Below are 19730 nucleotides of genomic sequence, written 5' to 3'. Positions count from 1 at the left end.
ATGCTGGCTTCAGAATGTCTGTAAAGCACTCCTAAGGTTTTAGTGTATAGGTGCTATTTAAATTATAAATTTTGCCTAGTGGAGGTTTTATTTAAGGTATAATATCGAGTCTGGTCGGTAGAAAAATCCTTAAAACTTTAGAAATACTTACTACATTATATTTCTTTTATATTGAAACTTACTGGGTCCATGAGATTTCTGCTTTAATCAAAGCCACTTATGAGCCTCTTAGAACTTAGAAAACTAAAATCTATGCAATGCTACCAAAAGGGTACGGATTAGATAGGTGATCTCAAAGGTCTCTCCTTCCATCTTCGCGATTCCACACTTCTGAGCTGCTGCAGTCTGATTTTATAACCGGACAGCCCGTCAAACTAAATTAGGTTCATTCGTGGGTACTCATGATTTCATGATACTCTGTTTTCATGGAGATTTTATAAATCTTTAAAAAGTAATATATAATGTAGTATTCAGTTAGCTTATTAGCATGTTGCCTGGAGATGCGCAGCGGTATTGCTTAACCATCTAATTACATATAAGGACTTCTCCAAACTCATTCGTTTTATAGGAATTGGTCAAAGGAAAAAGCCTTATGTACAGCCTTACTTCAAAGAGAAAGTTCCTTGTCAGAGTCAGGAACATCCCTATTTCCAGCTGCTACAGCCCCTTTCGGTGTGTGAATTCCACTGCTTAGCACATCACTCAGAAAAACGTTTTGAAAAATTTTAAGCTCAAACATTTGACTATTTTATGAAACGTGTAAAGAAGTAAACCAACATTTTGTGCAATTACTTAGTAATGGGCAGATCTGTTAATAACAGAGACCTATATAATAATGGGCCAAACGTGGAACTACCTCATTGGGGGAAAAAAATAGATGTGGCCAACTATTAATATTTTTTGTGACATTTACATCAAGGGATATTTTGGGTATTATAATATACACATTCAAAATCTTTGTTGTACAAAACTCGTGTGACAATTGGTGGCGCAAAAAAATCCGAATGTGGGTTCACAGTTTATAGGTGGTGAAAATTGAGGCCTTACTACTATGGAGTGTATATTAAAATGTTCATGGTGACACATTTGAAGCAATAAATGGCTTGATTAAATGCCTAAATGAAGCTGAGTGTTTGATAAACATACAATCATTCTTTTTTAAGGGCAGTTCATTTTTTTTTTGCTCTTTTCTCCTTTAAAGCAAATTCCACGTATTTTAGATTTTTTAACCATTTTTGTTTTATGCAATGTTAGTGCCCTTTGTCCTTAAATCTCAGCAATACTCTTCTTGATCTTACTAATTCGTTAATTTAGTATTAAAAGAATAAACGTCTAGTATACCTGGGTTGTAAGGGGTAAAATTCTCTTTGAATGTGTAAACATTGCAGTGTTTTCCTTTAACTCTCACATTTTTTAAAAAGAAATCTTTCAACAGATGGATTTTAAGAGAAAAAATATCCTCAAGAAAGTTTATTTTTATAATTCTACAAACATTAAGCACCTAGATGTTAAGAATACATGGATAAAGATATTTGTGTATGTATGTATGTGGTGTGTGTGTGTGTGTTAGTGTGTGTGTGGTGCGTGCTGGTGTGGGGAGCGGGAAGGACAGACATGTTAACAAGCAATTGCTGTATTTTGATGTGTTACAATAGATGGATGCACAGAGTATTCTAGGAACACTGGGAAGCTTAACATAGAAATATCATTTGAACTGATTCCTAAAGATAAATGAAGTAGGGAAAGTTTTCCTGGCAGTGAAACTGTTCTGGAGCCACATGCATTCTGAGAACGTAAAAGCACTGTGGAGTAAGTGCACGTAGGGTTGGGAGATGTGTTGTCAGGGAACGGAACTTGAAAGCAAGAGTCTAGCCATGAACTTTTTACACTGTGCCTGGAATTGTTTGTCAGTAGGAGTAGTGATAACATTTACATATTGTCAGCCAAGTACATTATTTTAACTGTTTAATGAAATCATAACACTTTTCTTATTAAGATTATAAACTAGGGATGACAAAAATTGTCTGTAATTTGGAAATTGTGTAAAAATTCTAAATTTAAGATGAATCTTTACTCCCAATTTTTGAAACTACAAATCAGAATTGCTGATCAAGGTTTTTAAATTTCCCTATTTAGATGGCAAAATCTGAGTTACTAAAACCGATTGTAACTTTTTCCCCAGAATCTTCATATCCATGATTTGATTATGCTACAGAGAAAAAGTTTGAAGTGAGATAAACTGACTTCAAAATTGTTTTGCTTTGTTTTGTGTATTAATTAAAGTTTGATATAAGGGAAAGATATGCCCACTTCTGGCCATTACCATTTTAAAGTAGTAGGTGATGTATAACTTATAAGTCAATATTTTAGCTTAATAAATAACTTCATTTAATGACAAGTTATTTGAAACCTAGGCATATTAAAATGTGTATTTTAAATAAATGTAATAATTTCTTAATAGGTTCTTCCAAGCCATATATTTTTACTTTTCTTCACTCCTGGCAAGGGAGACTATAAACAACATAACCATTCACTTTTCTGCTGCTCGTTAAAAATTCAGATGCTCATGTGGGAGGTGAAGGTGGGGTATGTGTGTGGTTTGTGAGTTGCTTATTCCTGTTCCCCATTTCTACCGGCCTGTGTTAATGAATAAGAATAGATTTTCATAGGAAAGTGTATACCGGCTAGTCTTTAATGATGAACTGTTCACAAGTTGAATACTGCTTGTAGGAAAAAAACAGTGGCCCTATTTTAATTCTTTTTGCACTGTTAACTCTACTCCAGTAGATGGGCTCTCCATGCTATTACCTTAAAATGACAATTTTAATTGGTACCAAGTTACTTTATTTATTTATTTTTAATTAAAGTTTTTATTGAAGTATAGTCAGTTACATTGAGTTAGTTGTTGGTATACAGCATAATGTTCCAGTCATGCATATTTATACGTATACTCATTTTCATATTCTTTTTCATGAAAGATTATTACAAGATATTGAATATAGTTCCCTGTGCTTTACAGAAGAAATTTGTTTTTTATAGGTTTTTATATATAGTGGTTTACATTTACAGATCTCAAAACTCCCAAATGTATCCCTTCCCACCAGTACCAAGTTACTTGAAAAAGCTTTCAGGTGGAATACAAGAGGCCAGGCAAAATTATTTCTAAACAACCCCTGAGCATAAGAGTCAGTTCATTAGAATGATTTTGCTAATATAACTATCTAGTAGACTAAGCTTTCAATGTGATTTCCCTAGTATATCCCATTAGAATTCATCAATTTTATATTTGTATCCCTGAAGCATGTATCTATTTATCTTTAATATGACAAATGATTACTTGCTTTAGTAGTTTGAGGAATCGATTATAAGGGTATTTTTTTCATGGGTTTCCCAAGTGTGTCAAAAGATTTTTCATGTTGCCAATGGTTCTCATTTATAAACGCTTTAAACAGTCCACTTATCTGTTGGGAAAATTTTTTAAAATAGAGATTATGTGGTTTAAATATAGAAATAATCTTTTGACTTTGTGTGGTATACATGTGACCGAAGAACCATACTCTGGGAAAGAATGTTACTTCTTAGTTACCCCGATTGGCTAAATGGCTCCCAGCCTTCACTGGACTGATAAAACCAGACTGACCCCCCCTCCCATTCCTCATTGCATACATCAGTCTTTCAGGGAGCAACTTTAATGCTGGGAAAATTTCAAAATACTTCATTTTCTGAGAATTAAAATGGATGATTGAACTGTGATTACATTTTTAAAAAGAAAACAAGCCAAGTTTGTTTTGAGACAATTTCTTTTAATGTATTGTGGTTTCCAGGGAATATTATATTGTAGATCTACAGAGAAGAGGAATGAAATTTGTAATTAAGCTGAAGAATGTAATTTGATGCTATGATGTAACAAATGAGAGCTAAATTTGTTCATGTTTTATATATTGAAAAAAGAAAAAACCATAGGGATCCCGGCTCCATGCCAAGTTGTAAGTTTGCATACAAAAGAGAGTCAAGCACTGGGGATGTATAATTCATTAGATTAAATGTTTAATATTCTACCTGTGTGCTCACTGCTTGAAGGGATTCCATCTTCTATCTTTCTATCTATCTATCTATCATCTATTTTCTATCTATCATTTGGAATCATCTATCTACATTTAGAATGTGTGTATACACATATACCTAGCTCTAGGCATTTACAGGATGCAAACCTTGAATGCAAATCTGAAAGGCTTAAAGGAAATTGTCTGCCCATGTTGCTTTTTGTGGGGAGCGGTATAATTACACATTCAAGAAATGGGTAAAATCCCAATGAAGCTAATCGGGTCATTGCCACAAGCTGCTCAGGGACTCCCTGTTCTAAATTAACAGATTATCTTGGGCCTCTTAAGTAACAGAGCATCATGTTAAAATTGTGCAACGAACTTCTTTTGGTTAAGTTTCAGGTTTCCAACCGTAGCACCGTTGACATTTTATGCCGGATGATTCTTTGTTGTGGAGGTGCCTTCGTGTGCATCGTGGGGTGCTTAGCAGGTACCTGGCATCTACACATGAGATGTCAGTAGCACCCCTCCTGGGCCCACAAGTTGTGACAACCAGAAATCTCTCCAGACATTGCCAAATGCCCCCTGGGGGACAAAATTGCCCCCACTGGATTAAGTGTTACCAAAATGTGAAGTATTTCTCATGGGGAAAAAATGGGAATAATACAGAAAATATTTGAATCTATGATGCATGAACCTCTACAAACAGGAATTTTTAAATCACTTGCAAGTAGACACTGCTAGATACTGCAAGATGGGTAAAATAAATTTCTGTCATAAAAGCAGTTTATACTGTAAAGAGATAGAAGCACACTGGTGACTAGAATACAGCACAGAATATGACAAAAGTAATTTTTGGTGCTGGTGCAAACAAATTCAAAATGCTTATGAAGAAAGCTGTGAAAAATAAGTAAGGTGACCAGTCGAGAGCTATGCAGCGCTGGTGAGGGTACGCCCAGTTTCAAAAAGACAGCACCAGATGGTGTCAGGAGACTTCTATGCTCAGAAACACTGATCTAGTGGACAATTTAAAATGATAAGCATTTAGTTTGGAGGAGTTAGTCTATCTGGACTGTTTTGTTCATCTAGAAACTTAGACACTATAAAATGTGTCTGTTCAAACAAACATCAAACAAGAAAAAGATAATAGAAAGGTGAAGACTTTCCACCGCAGCATTTTATTTCCATGTGTAAATTGAACAAATGCTGGGCCTTTAGGAAGTCCCTTTTACCATTTAACACAATTTCCAGACCTCTGCCAAATCCTCAGCTTACCATTCTGTCACCTAGAGTGGTTTTAGAACCACTACAAAGTCAGAGAATAATCTCTCTCTCTTTTTTTTTTTTTAATGCACAAAATGCCCCAGAAAGTTTCTGGGATAGATTTGAACAGAAAGTGACTCCACGTAATAATAGGAGAGATTGGGAGAGAAGTAACATAACTGAGTTGAAAGGAAATTGATCAGGTTTAGATGTTGACTGCATTAGAAATTGCAGAAAAATTGCAAATACTGTTTTAGGATTTTTGTTCATACTCCTCTAGCATCTCAAGAACCAGACATAACTTTTGGTTTGTCTTTGTAGTGAGCGGTAGACGTGAAATTTTAAAGACAAGTGAAAAGATATATGTGATACAAATTAATGTTCTGTGTTTGCATGACTTTGTGGGATAATACATAATCAGGTGTATTTGCACATACCTTGGGCTAATACAGCATTTTCCTCCGCAGGGAGAGTGAGGGCTTTAAGGCAAGAATTTGACATTGCATATAGACTTAAATCTTGTGTATATTTTGCACCATGGAGAGTAGTCATAATAAGCTTGACCCGTGCCGTTCTTATGCTACCTTAAAAAAAAGAAAAAGAAAAAAGAAAAAAAAAAGGTGAAAAAAAGTAATTTTTCTTTGTGAGTTTACAATGAAAGATAATGGTAATATAATAGTAGTCTCAAAAAATTGAAAATAATGGTCTTCCTAGCCTGACATTTATCATAATCTCTTCATTAATAAATCATCTGGGGAAGAAACGTTTTGGATTCTCACTGTCTACAGGTAAAGGCTAGATATCTTTAACTTAGAAATTGTAGCCAACCTTGATATGGACCAAACTCTCCAGTTTTATCTTTAGCGGCCTCCCACTAAGACATAAAACCTGTGGCATTTGAAATCTTTGTGACTTTTCAGAGCCCAGCTGAGAAATGACCACTTTCCTAAAGCTTTTCTATCACCTCCCAAAAGATGCGAACTCCCTATTATGACTCTCTGTGACACTTGACTTATCCCCATTTTAGTTGCAGCTGGGACTGCAACCTGTTTATCAGCTTCTTTTCCTTTCTCTCCTGGGGATGTTGCTAAACCTCAATTTCAAAGTGGGTCAATGTGACTGAGCTCTGACCAATAGAATATGGGCCAAAGGATACATGCCAATTTGAAACTTAGTCCCAAAAAATCTCCCACGTACTTCTCCATGCCCTCTTCTCATTTCTTATCTTCTAGTGGGAGTCAGAGGATCCAAGGGATTCAGTGGGTATCCAACATTCTAGAGAATGGAAAGTCACCAGATAGACCTTGTGTACTCAATGTCTTAATGCAAACTGAAACACACTGGAATATAATATGAGTGCAAAATGAGCTTTTATTGTATAAAGCCACTGAGATACCGAGGTTATTGGTTACAGAAGTTACCCTAGCCTGAGAATTTCATCATTGTGTTTATCATATTTTAGTCCTTTACGGTATTTGTCATTTGTCTTCTGTTTTCCACATTGCTTGGGATGATGCTCTTGCATAGTAAAGATTCAATATGTAATTCATGATTTAAATTCATGATCCTGTTATGCTCGGAGCTAATGGGGAAAGTTCCACAGTCAGTATCAGTTGAGAGGTGGTGGGAGCTGGGAAGAGGCCAGTCAGGCTCTAGGGAAGAGATACTGGAAGGTGAGTACCCAGGCGTGGCTGACAGAACCCTTGGGACTTCGTTCACGACATCACCACCAGTGTCTACAGCTGGATTTTACATCAATACGGACAGGAGCCTTCTTGAAAGAGAGAGGCTCTTCCCTGGAGGAAACCCAGAGGGCCCGGAATCTGAAGATTTCCTCTTCTTATCAGGTTGCCACAGAAAGGAAATCCGTGTCAAAAACGTGTCCCGCAAGCATAGCTCTGGAGCCTCGGGTGACATTTGAGATTACCTGGTGATCACTGAAGCCCCTGTTTTATGAGGAAGCTACACTCAAAGAGACAAATGACCTTCTCAAAGTTCCTGATCTGATCCTAGAATCTTCTCTGTTACAGATAGCTTTATTTCTCTAGTTTAAAAAATAAAATAATTAAAAAAATACCTTTTTCAAACAACCACTTTCAAATTCAACATCTCCTTTCACCCCCACTTCACACGAAACCAAAATGAAACATACGTGTGATGGAAGAGTGTGCTCTGTGTAGGAGACGTTTGAGGAAGAAGATTGTTCTGTTTTGTCTAACCTTAAATTTATAGAATCCTAAAAGGTCTGTCACTCTATTGCCCAAGGGTGATGCTGCTTAAATACAGGCCCTTGAATACTGCAATGATTTAGTGGAAGGGGTGCTTTATGAAATTATATGCACGAAAGCAACCAGTCCGAAACACTGCCAGAATCCGCAGGTTCATGTAGTTCTGCTGTGTATCACCCTCCCACTCCTCTCACTGAACCAACCGACTCTGTCTTCATTGTTCCCCATTCTGACGCTTCCAGACTCTGACGCATGCTCCTTTTTAGCCTTCCATTCCAGCTGAGGCACAAATATCCCCCACTCGCAGTCTCCACCTTCTACTCCCTCCCATCCCGCCCTTGCTCTCATTCGTCCAAACCAGCATCTGCCACCCACCCCCATCTCACAGAATGAAGAGGACTAGTACTATGTGCTCATGTTTGCTTTGAGGGCTTCCTCAAGAGGCCCATTGTTTGATACTTATCTGTTCATGTGTCTGACACCAGACCAGACTGAGCCCAGCCCCAGGATCAAAAACAACAGAGAGGCGTTCAGCATGCCTGTTTTGAACAACCGTGCGGAGTGCTTATCTCATACATTGTCTCTTCCAACCATGCCAGCAACACTTCAAAGGAGGCATGAGTGTCTTCATTCCACAAATCCCTTGTTTAAAATAGGTGATAAGAAGCAGCATCGTGATTGTACCCAGACTGGGTTAGCTCTGATGTCAGACTTGTCTGTGGACTCTCTTAGTAATCACTCCACTTGGTGATCATTCCTGCTGTATCTTCTTCCCACCTTCCCACTCTCTTTTCTCACTTCTGCAGATATTCCTTTATTTACCATCTTCTTTCATTCCCTCAGATTCAATGGTTAAAATGGGAAACTGGGTTTTTCAACATGTTCATTTCCAGAACACTACTTTGTCACCTTCCCCCCCCCATTCCTGTTATTTGAAGTCTACCTATAAAATTACCTATGCTGTATTCTTTCACTTCTCCCAGCCTCAAAGCAGTATGATTTTTAGCTTCTGACATGCTTTCTTTCACATCTTGTACTCAATAATTTAATGATACATAAAAATGATATTTCAGATTCCTCAAACTCTTCATTTTCAGACTTTCTGCCTTACTTGAAACACACGTCCATTTCTTTTTCACCTTGTAAAGAACTTGATCTCACCTTGGATCACATCAATACAGGGACATTTCCAGTTTACAGGTCTCATAATTCCTATTATCTCTCAAATTACATTGTGTCTACCAAACCTGTATCTTCCAACACTACTGTTCAGCTATTTCCTCTTGAAATTCTCTTTGCTTCTAAATGTCAGATGCCATGTCATTTTTCTCTACTCTTTCATTTGTCATAGGATTGAGGATTCTGAATCTATAAATGCAATAATGTTAAGCACACTGGAGGGGACATGTGCAAGGGTTTGGGATAAATCCAGCATTCGTGTGAATACTTGTTCTTTGAAACTTTAATTCACCTGTTGAGGTGTTAATGTAGTTTCCTACAAGCGGGGACCTGCAGACGCCCATGCCTCTGACTCTATAATAGAGAGGCACCCCTAGGGGGCGCTCCGCCTCACAAAATTTACGTGACTGCCAGGAGCGTGCCTAACGGATGGGATCACTTTAGGGGTGTGGCCTCAGAGGAGAACTTAAGCGCGCAAGAGTTTGGGTCAGAAACAGGTCACAAAACCTATGTAGAAGAGCCTTTGAAGAATGTCTGCTGTGAGCCTGAACCAGCCCCGGGTATCCAGCGTTCGCAAAGCAAAGGCTGGGAGAGGTGAGCAACATGCCCTTAGACGGTGTGCCTTTCTCCACGGCGTTCCCTCAGCTGACTCAGCAGGAGTGGATGGAGTTTGCAGACTTGCTCTTCTGAGGGTTCCTCCTGGCCGGCACTCTGTATTGCTTTAGTTGAGTTGACTTCTGGACCAAGCCAGCTGTGTTCCCCTTAACGTCTGCGACAAGCCACTTAATGGAGGAGCGCGGTGCCAGGCAATTAGCCTTTGAAAGACTCAGCCTTAGACCGGGCAAGGATTATGACGACAACAGACGCGGTGAGTTAGGTACTGAGCAGAAAAAAAAAAAAATGATGCCTTCAGTTATTGCAGTGCATACAACAGACTTTCCCGTACTGAGGTCCAGACAGTACTCGTGACCTTCTTCTCCAACAAGAGTGACCGCAATTCCCTGGAGTGAAGATCCTCCTAATTCACCCGCAGAGTCGCCTTTAGCCTCCTCGTCGACCTTTGCCATCAATTGATGAAGGGCCATGTGTTTTTGCAGTGCTGTATTAGGAAAAAGAAATGACAGAAAGGGCCTGACATCAAATAATGTACTTAAGATTCTGCAGCTCTGGGTGGCAGCCACATGTCAGGGGAAAGGAGAATTGTTTCCAGTCTGGGGAAGCTCCCAGTTTCTGACCCGGGCTGACAGCGGGCTCCGGCCGCCCCCGAGGACCGAGGACCGAGGAACCCCGGCCTTAGCCCCGCCCCCTCGGCCGGCCCGCGGGGCTGCGCTGCCCGCCTGCCCCCCGCTCCCCGCCCGGAGTGCGGCCGGCGCGCGCCTGTGGGTCCGTGTGTCTGCGTGCGTGTGTCCCTGGGTGGGAGATGAATTGGAGTCATACGACTGGGAGTTGCCTTCCGAGTGGTTTTGATCAGCAATCCATTAGGGGATCATGGAAACTCTTTTTTCTTTTCTGGCTAAAAGGATGAAAACTGAGTAAGTACATAGAACTTTGAACTTGAAACGGAATGAAACAAATGCAAGCAAAACCCTGCGGATGGTAACCAGGTCCATTCAGAGCGTGTTTTCCCTTTTCTGTTAAAAGCCGTGAAGGTTTACAGGAAAGTGGCAATTTAAACCGGGATGAAGGGAAGCAGTTAAGAAACATGAAAGGCTGAAAAGCAGGACTGCTTTAAAACGAGAGGAAAAATGAGGAACTTATGTTAAGGCCAGCTGGCCTGCGCCCAGCTGTGCAGCAGCGCTTTGGTTTAAACCTACTGCGTTCTCCAGTGCTGTTTTTAGGCTTCAGATTTACTTTGGTGCTGTTTCTCTTTTCCTGTGAAGCCTTTACTGTGAGTTTAAGGATGTTGCGAAAATAAGGCACCGCCGGAAGCCACAGTTTGGCAGCCTGGGCTACGCTTAGGTTATTAGTTACAACTATTATTATTTTGATGTCTTTTTTTAACCCAGGCCAGTCACTTTTCGCTGTCAGCCATGGAAGGGCTCTTATAAACCGCCTCAGACTTTTGGGACCTACGCTTCTTTGGCATGACACTTCGGAAAGTTCTGAACTGGGGATGGAGCTATCTTGATTTAAGTTGTGGAAAAAGAAGACAGATTTGTTATTTTTCATGCTGACAAAAAATAGCTGCTATGACTTTTCCGGCATCGTGGACGGCGGCCAAGTGAAGCTGGACTGGTCATGGTCTGTCGTCCAGTGTTCCTTTGTCGTCGGCGATTCTGCCCCCGGCCCTTCTTGGTGGGCTTGGTGGTGGCAATCTGTCTCTTCTACCAGACCCTGACACTCCGGGGGACGAGGAAGCTCACAGCAGCTGTCCCCGGGGCTGCCCCAAACACACCCACCGAAATCCCAGCCAGCAGATGCAAGAAAGGATTCTCCCAGGACAAGCAGTGCTTGCTTCTCTCCGGTGATGCCCAGGAAATCAGAAAGGTAAGGCTGTCATAAGCTTAACCTTGACATTTTCTGCAAAGATAGCAGTCTGCCGCTCTGTCCCTTCTGTAAGACTAAAATTAACTTCTGTGAGGTCTGAAAGGGATCCAGGGTATTCATGGTCCAGAGAGTAACCTTACAACATGTTAGCTTCAACTCCTTATGTTTACTTTCAGAGAGCCCTGGCCATTATGTTCTCTCTCAGGATTTCGCTTCATTTCAGCTGAATGAAACAGACAATTTGGAGAAGCTGGAAGTGGATTCCTTCTAGAAATACTGGGATTCTAAAAAATCTGAAGATTTACAGTGCAGGAACATAAATCAAAGATTCAGAAAACTTGGTAAACATGGAGGGTCTCTTTTCTCCAGGCAGTTAGTACAAGTGGCCAGATCATTCCACACTCAGAGTTGTCCCCAAATTACACTTTATAATTGATTAAGTCGATTTTTTTTATTGCTGAGCACGTTTCTAAAGCAATATATTTATTTCTCAAGCATTTAAAGATAGTATAATAGGTTTCTTCAAAAGAATTGACACACTGCACTTTATTGTTTGTAGAAATAGGAAAATACAGATTACTCTAACTTACACTATTCTAATTAACTTTACATGTTGGAAAAAACACAAAGCACAGATAAACACACAGAATCTCTGTTTTAATATACCACTCTGTTCATGCCTGCTAGTGAAATTATGAGCTTTAAAATAGCCCAGTCTAAAGAAGAAAAAGAAAAGCACACACAGAAATTCCTGGTTGCAAAACCACTGATTTCTGTGCTACAGTAAGTAGTGTAGCAAGGTAATTTGGGAATGTCTAAGTACTATCATATCTGCAGTAGAGTTAGGTAGATCCTATGATCATGGTTATTTTTTGGAGCAGAGTTTCCTGTTGAATACCATACTGCTACCATTACTGCTAACACCACTACCGTCTTGTTTTAAAGACTCTTTTATGTATTTCCTTTCAGGCTCATCGCCCTTGGAGATAGGTAAAGCAGATCTGATGACTCTAAGACGTTAGGCAGGCCACAGGGCTAACATTATGACATGGTGCATTCATCTGGTTCCTCCTGCAGGGCGATGCGCCAAAGGACAGTAAATTCAAACTCTAATAACAATTTGTGAAACCACAGCTGTAAGAACTTACCGATATACAAGATGATATCAGATTTGAACAAAGGCAATTTGAAGACTTTTGAGTGACTTATTTTACCAGCAATGTCAAGAAATATCCTGACCAAGAAATATGACCAAAAAAAATAAAAAAGCAGTTAATACAAGTAGAAACACCTTTAGATGAAACTTCAACTTCAAGTGTGAATCAAATATTAAATGCTCTAAAGTAACTGAAGATACCACATTTTTCGTTAGCTTTAACTTAACTCTTAGTTGCATTTTTTAATACATCATATTTATGATGAGTGTAAACTATGACCTGAAAGTCATTTCTTGTTTGTTTCCAATGAGTATAATTTCCTTAAAAAATATTCAAGTACCTAAAATTTTCACTAAGAATTTTGGACAAAAAGGTCTTTGATGCATTAACTTACAGCCCTTCTCACTCACTACTTGACTTTACGTGACTCCTGCTCTTGCCTGTAACTTAGGCATATGTTAACTGTTATTTGTAGGCTGTCACAGAAAATTCCATTTCAGCTTTGGATCTCCTGCCACTTGTAAACCATCTGAAACTTATTGGCTGCTAGTGTAAAACTTCACTCTAGAGTTTTCTTCACAAAAAATGCCAAACACAGGATGATTTTTTTCCCACACTCTTTAATATTTTAACCATCAGCAAGGTTCTGAATTCACAATTATAGTTCAAAAGCTCAGTGGATATGAAAACTGACTTTCCAAACATTTGCCATATACCTCTATTTTCAGCTTAACTTGGACCAGCCGTTTGTTTATAGCCAGTCTTTATTAGACAGATAGCAAGCTAGAAGGAATCACGTGGAAGCTAGTTAAGATCAAATATAAATTAGTTCTCCTTGTAATATATGTTCCAGGAAAGAATCAAATAATCATCCCATTTTGAAGATGAAACAGCTAAAGTGAAAAAAGAAATATCTTTGGAGTCAATACTCAGATCTTCGAAAACAGTTGTGAAGTTCATTAAAAAAAAAAAACTGTTGAGGTGCTATATAGATTTTCCTCAAGACCTAAAATATAGCTGTTAGGCATTTTATAGAAGAAGCATTGTTTGTATCTATAAATTTCAGATTTTGTTATTACTTTTACTGGCAAACTAAAAATCGTCATGTTAGTAGGGCTTCCCCTTACTTGTAACCATTCATCTTTAGGTGATTTTTCAAGTTACCTAAAACAGCTGGTTTTGACCTAAGAGTCATGGATTCCAGGAAATATTTGGATGTATAAGATATCTACCAAACCCAGGCACTTTATGCAAAAAAAAAAAAATTGTGGGTACGTGTATGTGCAGTTCTCTGGGGGAAATTATGATCCTTTTCAGATGTTCAGACCTAAAGAAATCATGGGAAATAAGAAAAAGTTTTAAAAGCCATACATTTAAACTTTAAACTAACAGCCCCTCTGGAAGTGTAAGTTGGGTCCAAGTTTATAAATCTGAAAAAGGAAAAAAAAAATTAATTAAATAATCTCCTTGAGGACAGTTGAAAAAGCACCGCAATGAATGCTGTAGTGTCTGCAGGGATAAACATTCAGAAACCAAAGTATTTTCACAGAATATTTCTCTAATCATAGTTTTCATACCTTCATGAATAAGCAGTAAGTATTTCTCCCTCGTTTGGTTGTAGTTCTTTCTAAGAGAGGACCCTGTACTTTATCAGCCTCGTAACAGAGGGTTCTGTAGTAGCAAATATTTAAAGGTAAGTGACTGTGCTCTTTCCACCTTTGCAGTTGGGACCTGGTTCAATGTCGAAAGCTGTCTTCAGTACAGATTGAGATCATGGTATAGCAGATGCCAACTTTCCATAGTGAGGAAGTGTTCTCCCTCTTCTGGCCAAATTTTAATTCTTTTTTCCATTTGAGCTTTCCAAAGGGCCTTGCTAAGCAGATGTGTGTTTGTCATTTCTTCTGGGTTTTCTCCCAGCATTAGTTGTTTAAATTTTGGCTGATAATCTGCTATGTCTTAAAATGACTTCAATTGAATATATACACTGAAGGCAATTTCAGTTATCTTCACTGAAGTAGGTCTCTCAAAAGATTTATTTATTTTTCTAAAATCTAACATCTAATATTTCATAACATAGGAAGGGCATTCAATTTTATAAACAGACCAATGGAAGAAAGTCCCCTGGGTATATGCTCCTTTAATGGAAAATTTGCTATTTGGGGAATACATTGACACTCACCATAGCCATGTGTTTCTGATTACCTCCTGTTGATGCTCCAAGGAGACTTACCATTTCTTTGTTGCTTGACTCTTCGTTTTCCAGTTCTCCCTGACTCTTTATTCTTCAGTGAATGTTCTCTACAACTACTGTCCCAGTGCCAACCATAACCCAGTGCAAATAAATGAATGTTTTCACTACAAACAATTTTTATTTAATCTGTGTTTCTAATAATGCATAATAAATTTAACATTTGAAAATGTCTGAAAGTTACTTGTTTAGCCTAGGTTTTCCAGAAACAAAACCTATGGCAAACACTTAGATGCCAACATTTTATTGATTGGTGCAATTCCAGGGACGTAAGAGAGGGGGAAATAAAGGAAGAAGGAGAACAACTACAAATAGGGGACTTATTGGGAGACATTTCCAGAGAAGCTGTATTAGACCATTGCATCTCAGAACAGGCACTGGGGGAAAGGGGAGGGAAGCACAAGCAATTTATCTCCTGGCTTTCCCCTTCCGTCTTTCATTGATTAGAGTTGGTCCCATGCTACTTGCATGTAATGTTACCTGGGCTCTCTGGACAGCCTTGGGGGAGCCAGGGCATCAGTGGGTGCAGTCCTGCCAGGGCAAAGGTGAGGTGGTCCCTCCCTTTCAATCTGTACTGCGCATGGGAGCGCCCAGGTCTGTGGTGGCCATGGTGGTGAAAACGGTGTCCGTAGCTTTCTGATCACAATAATGGCATGAGTGATGCCCACTGGAGAGGTATGTGAGGCAGGGTGATACAGTAGTCGTGCTAATTTTGCTTTCTAAAATCCACAGACAATTTCTAAGTATGTTCCCACTTTTGGGAAATGGCATCACTTTCTTTCAATAAAATATATGTAATTATCTCATTGAGAATGCTCCTCTCCAACTGAAAAAAAAAAAAAGCTCTGGCTTCATCTTTACCCTTTCTTCCCCTCATCTCTTTCATTCATTCATTCAGTCATTCATTTGTTTTGTTCATTCATTTAGCAAATATTTATTAAGCAGTTTATACATGCCAGACACTGTGCTAGGTACTGGTGATATGGAAACAAAGGGCACTGTGAGGCAGACACGTAAACAAATAGAATGCTAGGGAATCCACAACTTCAAGACGACATTTTAAAAGAGGAGGAGAAGGAGCTGGAAAGAGTAGAGAAAGAACAGGGTATTAAAAGCAGAAAATACCACATATGCAAAAAGGAAATTAAAAAGCCTGTGTGCGTGTTTGCGCGTGTGTGTGAGAAGTGTGAGGAGAGCAGAGCAAGAAGGCAAACAGAAGGCGGAGAGAGTTTGGCGGGGTCTAGATGTTGGAAATGTGGTCATGATGAGGATCCGGGTCCTGTCCTGAAGGTAACAGGGAACCCCCAAAGAATGGAAAGTAAAACATGCCATAAATAGATTTATGTTTGGAGAGAACATTCTGGAAGGCACATTGCAGAATGGACTGGGTGGGAGGACTGAATTGAAGGCAGGCAGATCGGGTGGGCTGCTGTGTCAGAGATGGGAGCCATGCAGCTGCAAACCAGCACATCCTAACGATTGGCAGCAAATCACCGGACACTTGGAAGAGGCAAGGAAATACTCTACAGGTTCTAAGAGGGGGGAGCATGGCGCTGCTCACACCTTGATTTCAGGCTTCTAGACTCCAGAATTGTGAGATGATGTACTTCTATTGCTTTACGCTGCTCAATTTGTGGTACTTTGTAATAGCGGCTCTAGAAAACTATAAAGTTCGGGAGACACAATGTTCAGCATAGAAACTCTCAAGTCACATCAATAGCACTTGTCACCTTGCTACGTTGGGAATGTTTCCTGATCTCTCGAGGATTTTGTTTTCTCACCTGAAAATGTGTATATTATCACCTACCTTACAAGGCTAAAGTGAGGCTGAAATGAGAGAAATCATGTGATCATGTAAAGCACTTACAGCTTCTGGCAGCTAGAAATCACTCAATAAGGATTAACTCTCACGGTAATTATTATTTAATCTCCTTGAGGATTTACCCATCTCTGTAATTTCTTTAGACCCTAACACTTGCCCTTCATGAAGTAGGTGAGCAATAAGTCATTGCTACAATGAGCACAAGTACTTGGGTGAGGAGTGTCTGAGGTGATAGCCTTGTTGAGTTTCTCTCCCTGTTCTCCAGCCTCTAAGCCGTTGCCTTTTCACAGTAAAATGAGCCTTTAGAGTCAAAGAAGGCTGATATGGTCACTCAAAGTCAGGCCTGCTTATTTGTAAGCAGGGTCTTTAGTTGGGGCTGAATCTGTTTTGTTTTGTTTTGTTTTTAAGTTTAAGATGCTAGCATTAAGTACATGTTATTGTTGAGAATGTGGAGAGATGAACTGGGTGTAGAGTAGGGGAAGGAGGTTAAGATTTTTGACCCTGAATAAATATATATCTGTTTGTTTACTGTCTGTCTCCCCACATAGAATATAAGCTCCTTAAGAGCAAGGACCTTTTTTGACTTGTTTACGCTGCATCGCCAGTGCCAAAACAGTGTCTGACACATAGTGAGCACTGAAGGAATATCTAGTCAATGAGCGAATAAATAAATGAATGATTCATGCGTTTGAGGGTCAGAGAACATACTCTTTAAAGCAGAGGCCAGGAAATGAGAGGAGCGCCTTTCCTCTCTTTTTCCCTGTGCCAGACCCACAGGTCCTCCATTCCGTCTTTTCCCTGTACCAGTATCCCTCGAAGTCCTTTCTGTCCCATTTCTCGCACTTTGGCCCGGTGCCCATGACCTTACCATTTTGTTACACTGAATTTGCTTCATTAGTTATCCATCTCGCCTGTCCTCTTCAGCTCATTCGTTTCTTTGGGGTTCTTATCCTGTAAACACCCTCAGGTATCCACCATAAAGTTTTAAAAACATCCTCTCCCAACCTATAGGCCTCGCTGCCTACTCCCATCTCTCTTGGCTTCTTTGTCCTAGCATCTAACCTCTCTTTGTAGCAAGCAATTTCCTTTTTTTTTTAACAGACTGATTCTGCCAAAAATTGAGCTTTTCCGTTTACATGTTTTTATATTTTAACCAGATTTGGAGGTAAATATTTTAAGATCATGCTGATGGCATCCAAAGACAGAGGTCAATGTATAGGAGGCTCTCAAGAGATGTTGTCAGCATACCAATAAGTATGCGACTCTCATAGAATTAGTTAGGCTGCCTGATGAGCTTTTAGTGCTTGTGGATTTCTCTGACATAGTTGATTAGACCTATGTTTAAATTTTATAATGAAATCTGCACATGGGTGAAAAATTGTTCACACTGAGAGAATTTTAAACAAATCTGAATTTGCTGACTTTAAACAAACTTTAATGAAGGTTTGGTGAAGCTCATATTTAAGCAAGTTATGTTAAATTTCCTTTGAATCAAGGAATCAATCAGTTTAGAGGTGTCATTCTTTCTTGTTTTTCCACAGTAGTGGCAATAGCCTCTGCCTCTTTCTCTCTGTAAGCAAATTTCTTTCTTGTTCTAATGAAACTCACATCAGATAAACCCTCTGAGATGGAAACCACTAGATACAGTAACATTATTAAAAGTGCTTCCTACACAGCATTGTAAACTGACTATATTTCAATTAAAAAAATGTGTGTATATATATGTGCTTCCCATTATTAGCTTTGGGTCTGTGGCCTTTGGGAATGTTTTAGTTTTATTTTTCCCTTTGGTTTCCTTTGGATATTTTTTCTAGGGAGCCATTCTAACTAAAATGATGAGCTCATGTTCTAAAATAAGATTTGTGTTCTCTGATAGAAACTGTACCAAAGTTGGAAATCTGCAAGGTTAAAGTCTTTTGTCAGTCTTAGTACTTTACAGAGTCTTGTCCAAAATGCAAAACAAAACATCTTGGTTTATCATGTACAGGGTTGAAAAAGGAATATAACAGTAAAAGATGCATTGGGTCTTGGTTATATATAAGGATCTTAATGAAAAAAAATTATTCAGCTTTCAATGAATCTCACTAAAGGAGGCTATGGGTACTTGGTAGATGAACCAAAATAATTATTTAGAAGATCACATGGATTTGAAAGAGCAGAGTGGGCCCTATCAGCATGTTCTGAAATATAATTATATTTGGTTTCTCTAATCCTACCTGGGGATTCTAAATAGAACCGCTCACAAGTTTATTTATAGTGCAACCCAGTCAGAATGATTCTCTGAGGGAGAGGCTCAGAGATGCTGCATGTCGCTGGTGAGAACAGACCTGTCTATCCCCAGCAAGCCCTCTAACCCCTAACTTGTTAAGTATATTGAGTAAGCAGCCTAATAGAGCACAGGAAATTTGTGGAACAAACATGGGCTTTCTTGCACGTTGGTTCAAATTCCAGCTGTGTCATTTACTAGCTAGAGGACAGAGACCAATTTTACCTGGATTTCTAAACTCTCAGTTTTCTCAGTGAAAACATGGAGCTACCTAAGCCGCACTCGTGAAAACTGAGTATGTGTTTGAAAACTGAATATGTGTTTGAAAACACCAAAAAACATGGTGGCTAACCAGAGCTGGCATTCAATAAATGCTGGTGTCCTTCCTGCCCCAGAGAACCTGGGTTTACGCTCTGACCTTAAAAACAAGCACTTTAAATGGCTGCTATTAGTTTTGTTTCAAGAGTGCACATAGAGTACATATTTTTGATCCTCAGCCTATGTGTGTTCTTCATTATATTTTGCTTAGACAGATGTTTAAGGCGACATGTCCTGTGCGAGCAGTCTTGTGTCACTTCTCTCTGACGCGGCTCAGTGCAGTCAAACGCAGGCATGTTGCACTGGTTTCCCAGGACTGAGCACAAGGCTTCCTTCCTCTCCCACTCAAGAAAGGGTTTGACAGCGAGTAGTGTGAATACAGCCCATGTTCCCTGGTTTGCAAAGTATAAATTACTTACGAATTTTGATACTTTAATTTTTATAACCGATTTCTTATCACACACCTCACAGCTGATCTTGACACAAAGAACCTGGGATGTGCTGCCCTATGTATATTCTGACGAGGCCTAAGAGAGAGACCTGGGGAAGAGTGGGCGAGTCAGGATGGGAGAGTCAGGCAACGGGAAAGCCTGATGAAAGTGAATAGTCTTTGGGAGAAAAGAGAATTTATTTAAATAGTAATACTGCTCCAGGATCCTGGTGTTTCTTATTTGTTTCGACATAAGAAAAAGCAGATGGTATTGGGCTGGTGGTGCAGA

At 39.4% G+C, this 19730-nt stretch overlaps 1 protein-coding gene across 1 annotated transcript in view; it reads left to right on the top strand.

The window, feature by feature from the left end:
• The first annotated feature begins 9353 nt into the window (after positions 1-9353).
• CPED1 (cadherin like and PC-esterase domain containing 1) overlaps positions 9354-19730 on the top strand; it is a 258511-nt gene continuing 248134 nt past the window's right edge. Inside the window, exons 1-2 of the mRNA XM_072964602.1 lie at positions 9354-10245; positions 10720-11200. Coding sequence (XP_072820703.1) covers positions 10952-11200 — 249 coding nt within the window. The 5' untranslated portion in view covers positions 9354-10245; positions 10720-10951. The remainder of the gene's footprint in view (positions 10246-10719; positions 11201-19730) is intronic.

This window comes from Vicugna pacos, chromosome 7 (assembly GCF_048564905.1).
Source record: "Vicugna pacos chromosome 7, VicPac4, whole genome shotgun sequence".
In the NCBI taxonomy this organism is placed as follows: Eukaryota; Metazoa; Chordata; class Mammalia; order Artiodactyla; family Camelidae; genus Vicugna; species Vicugna pacos.
The sequence above is the reverse complement of the archived record's forward strand: the minus strand, read 5'-3'. Positions and strand labels throughout refer to the sequence as shown.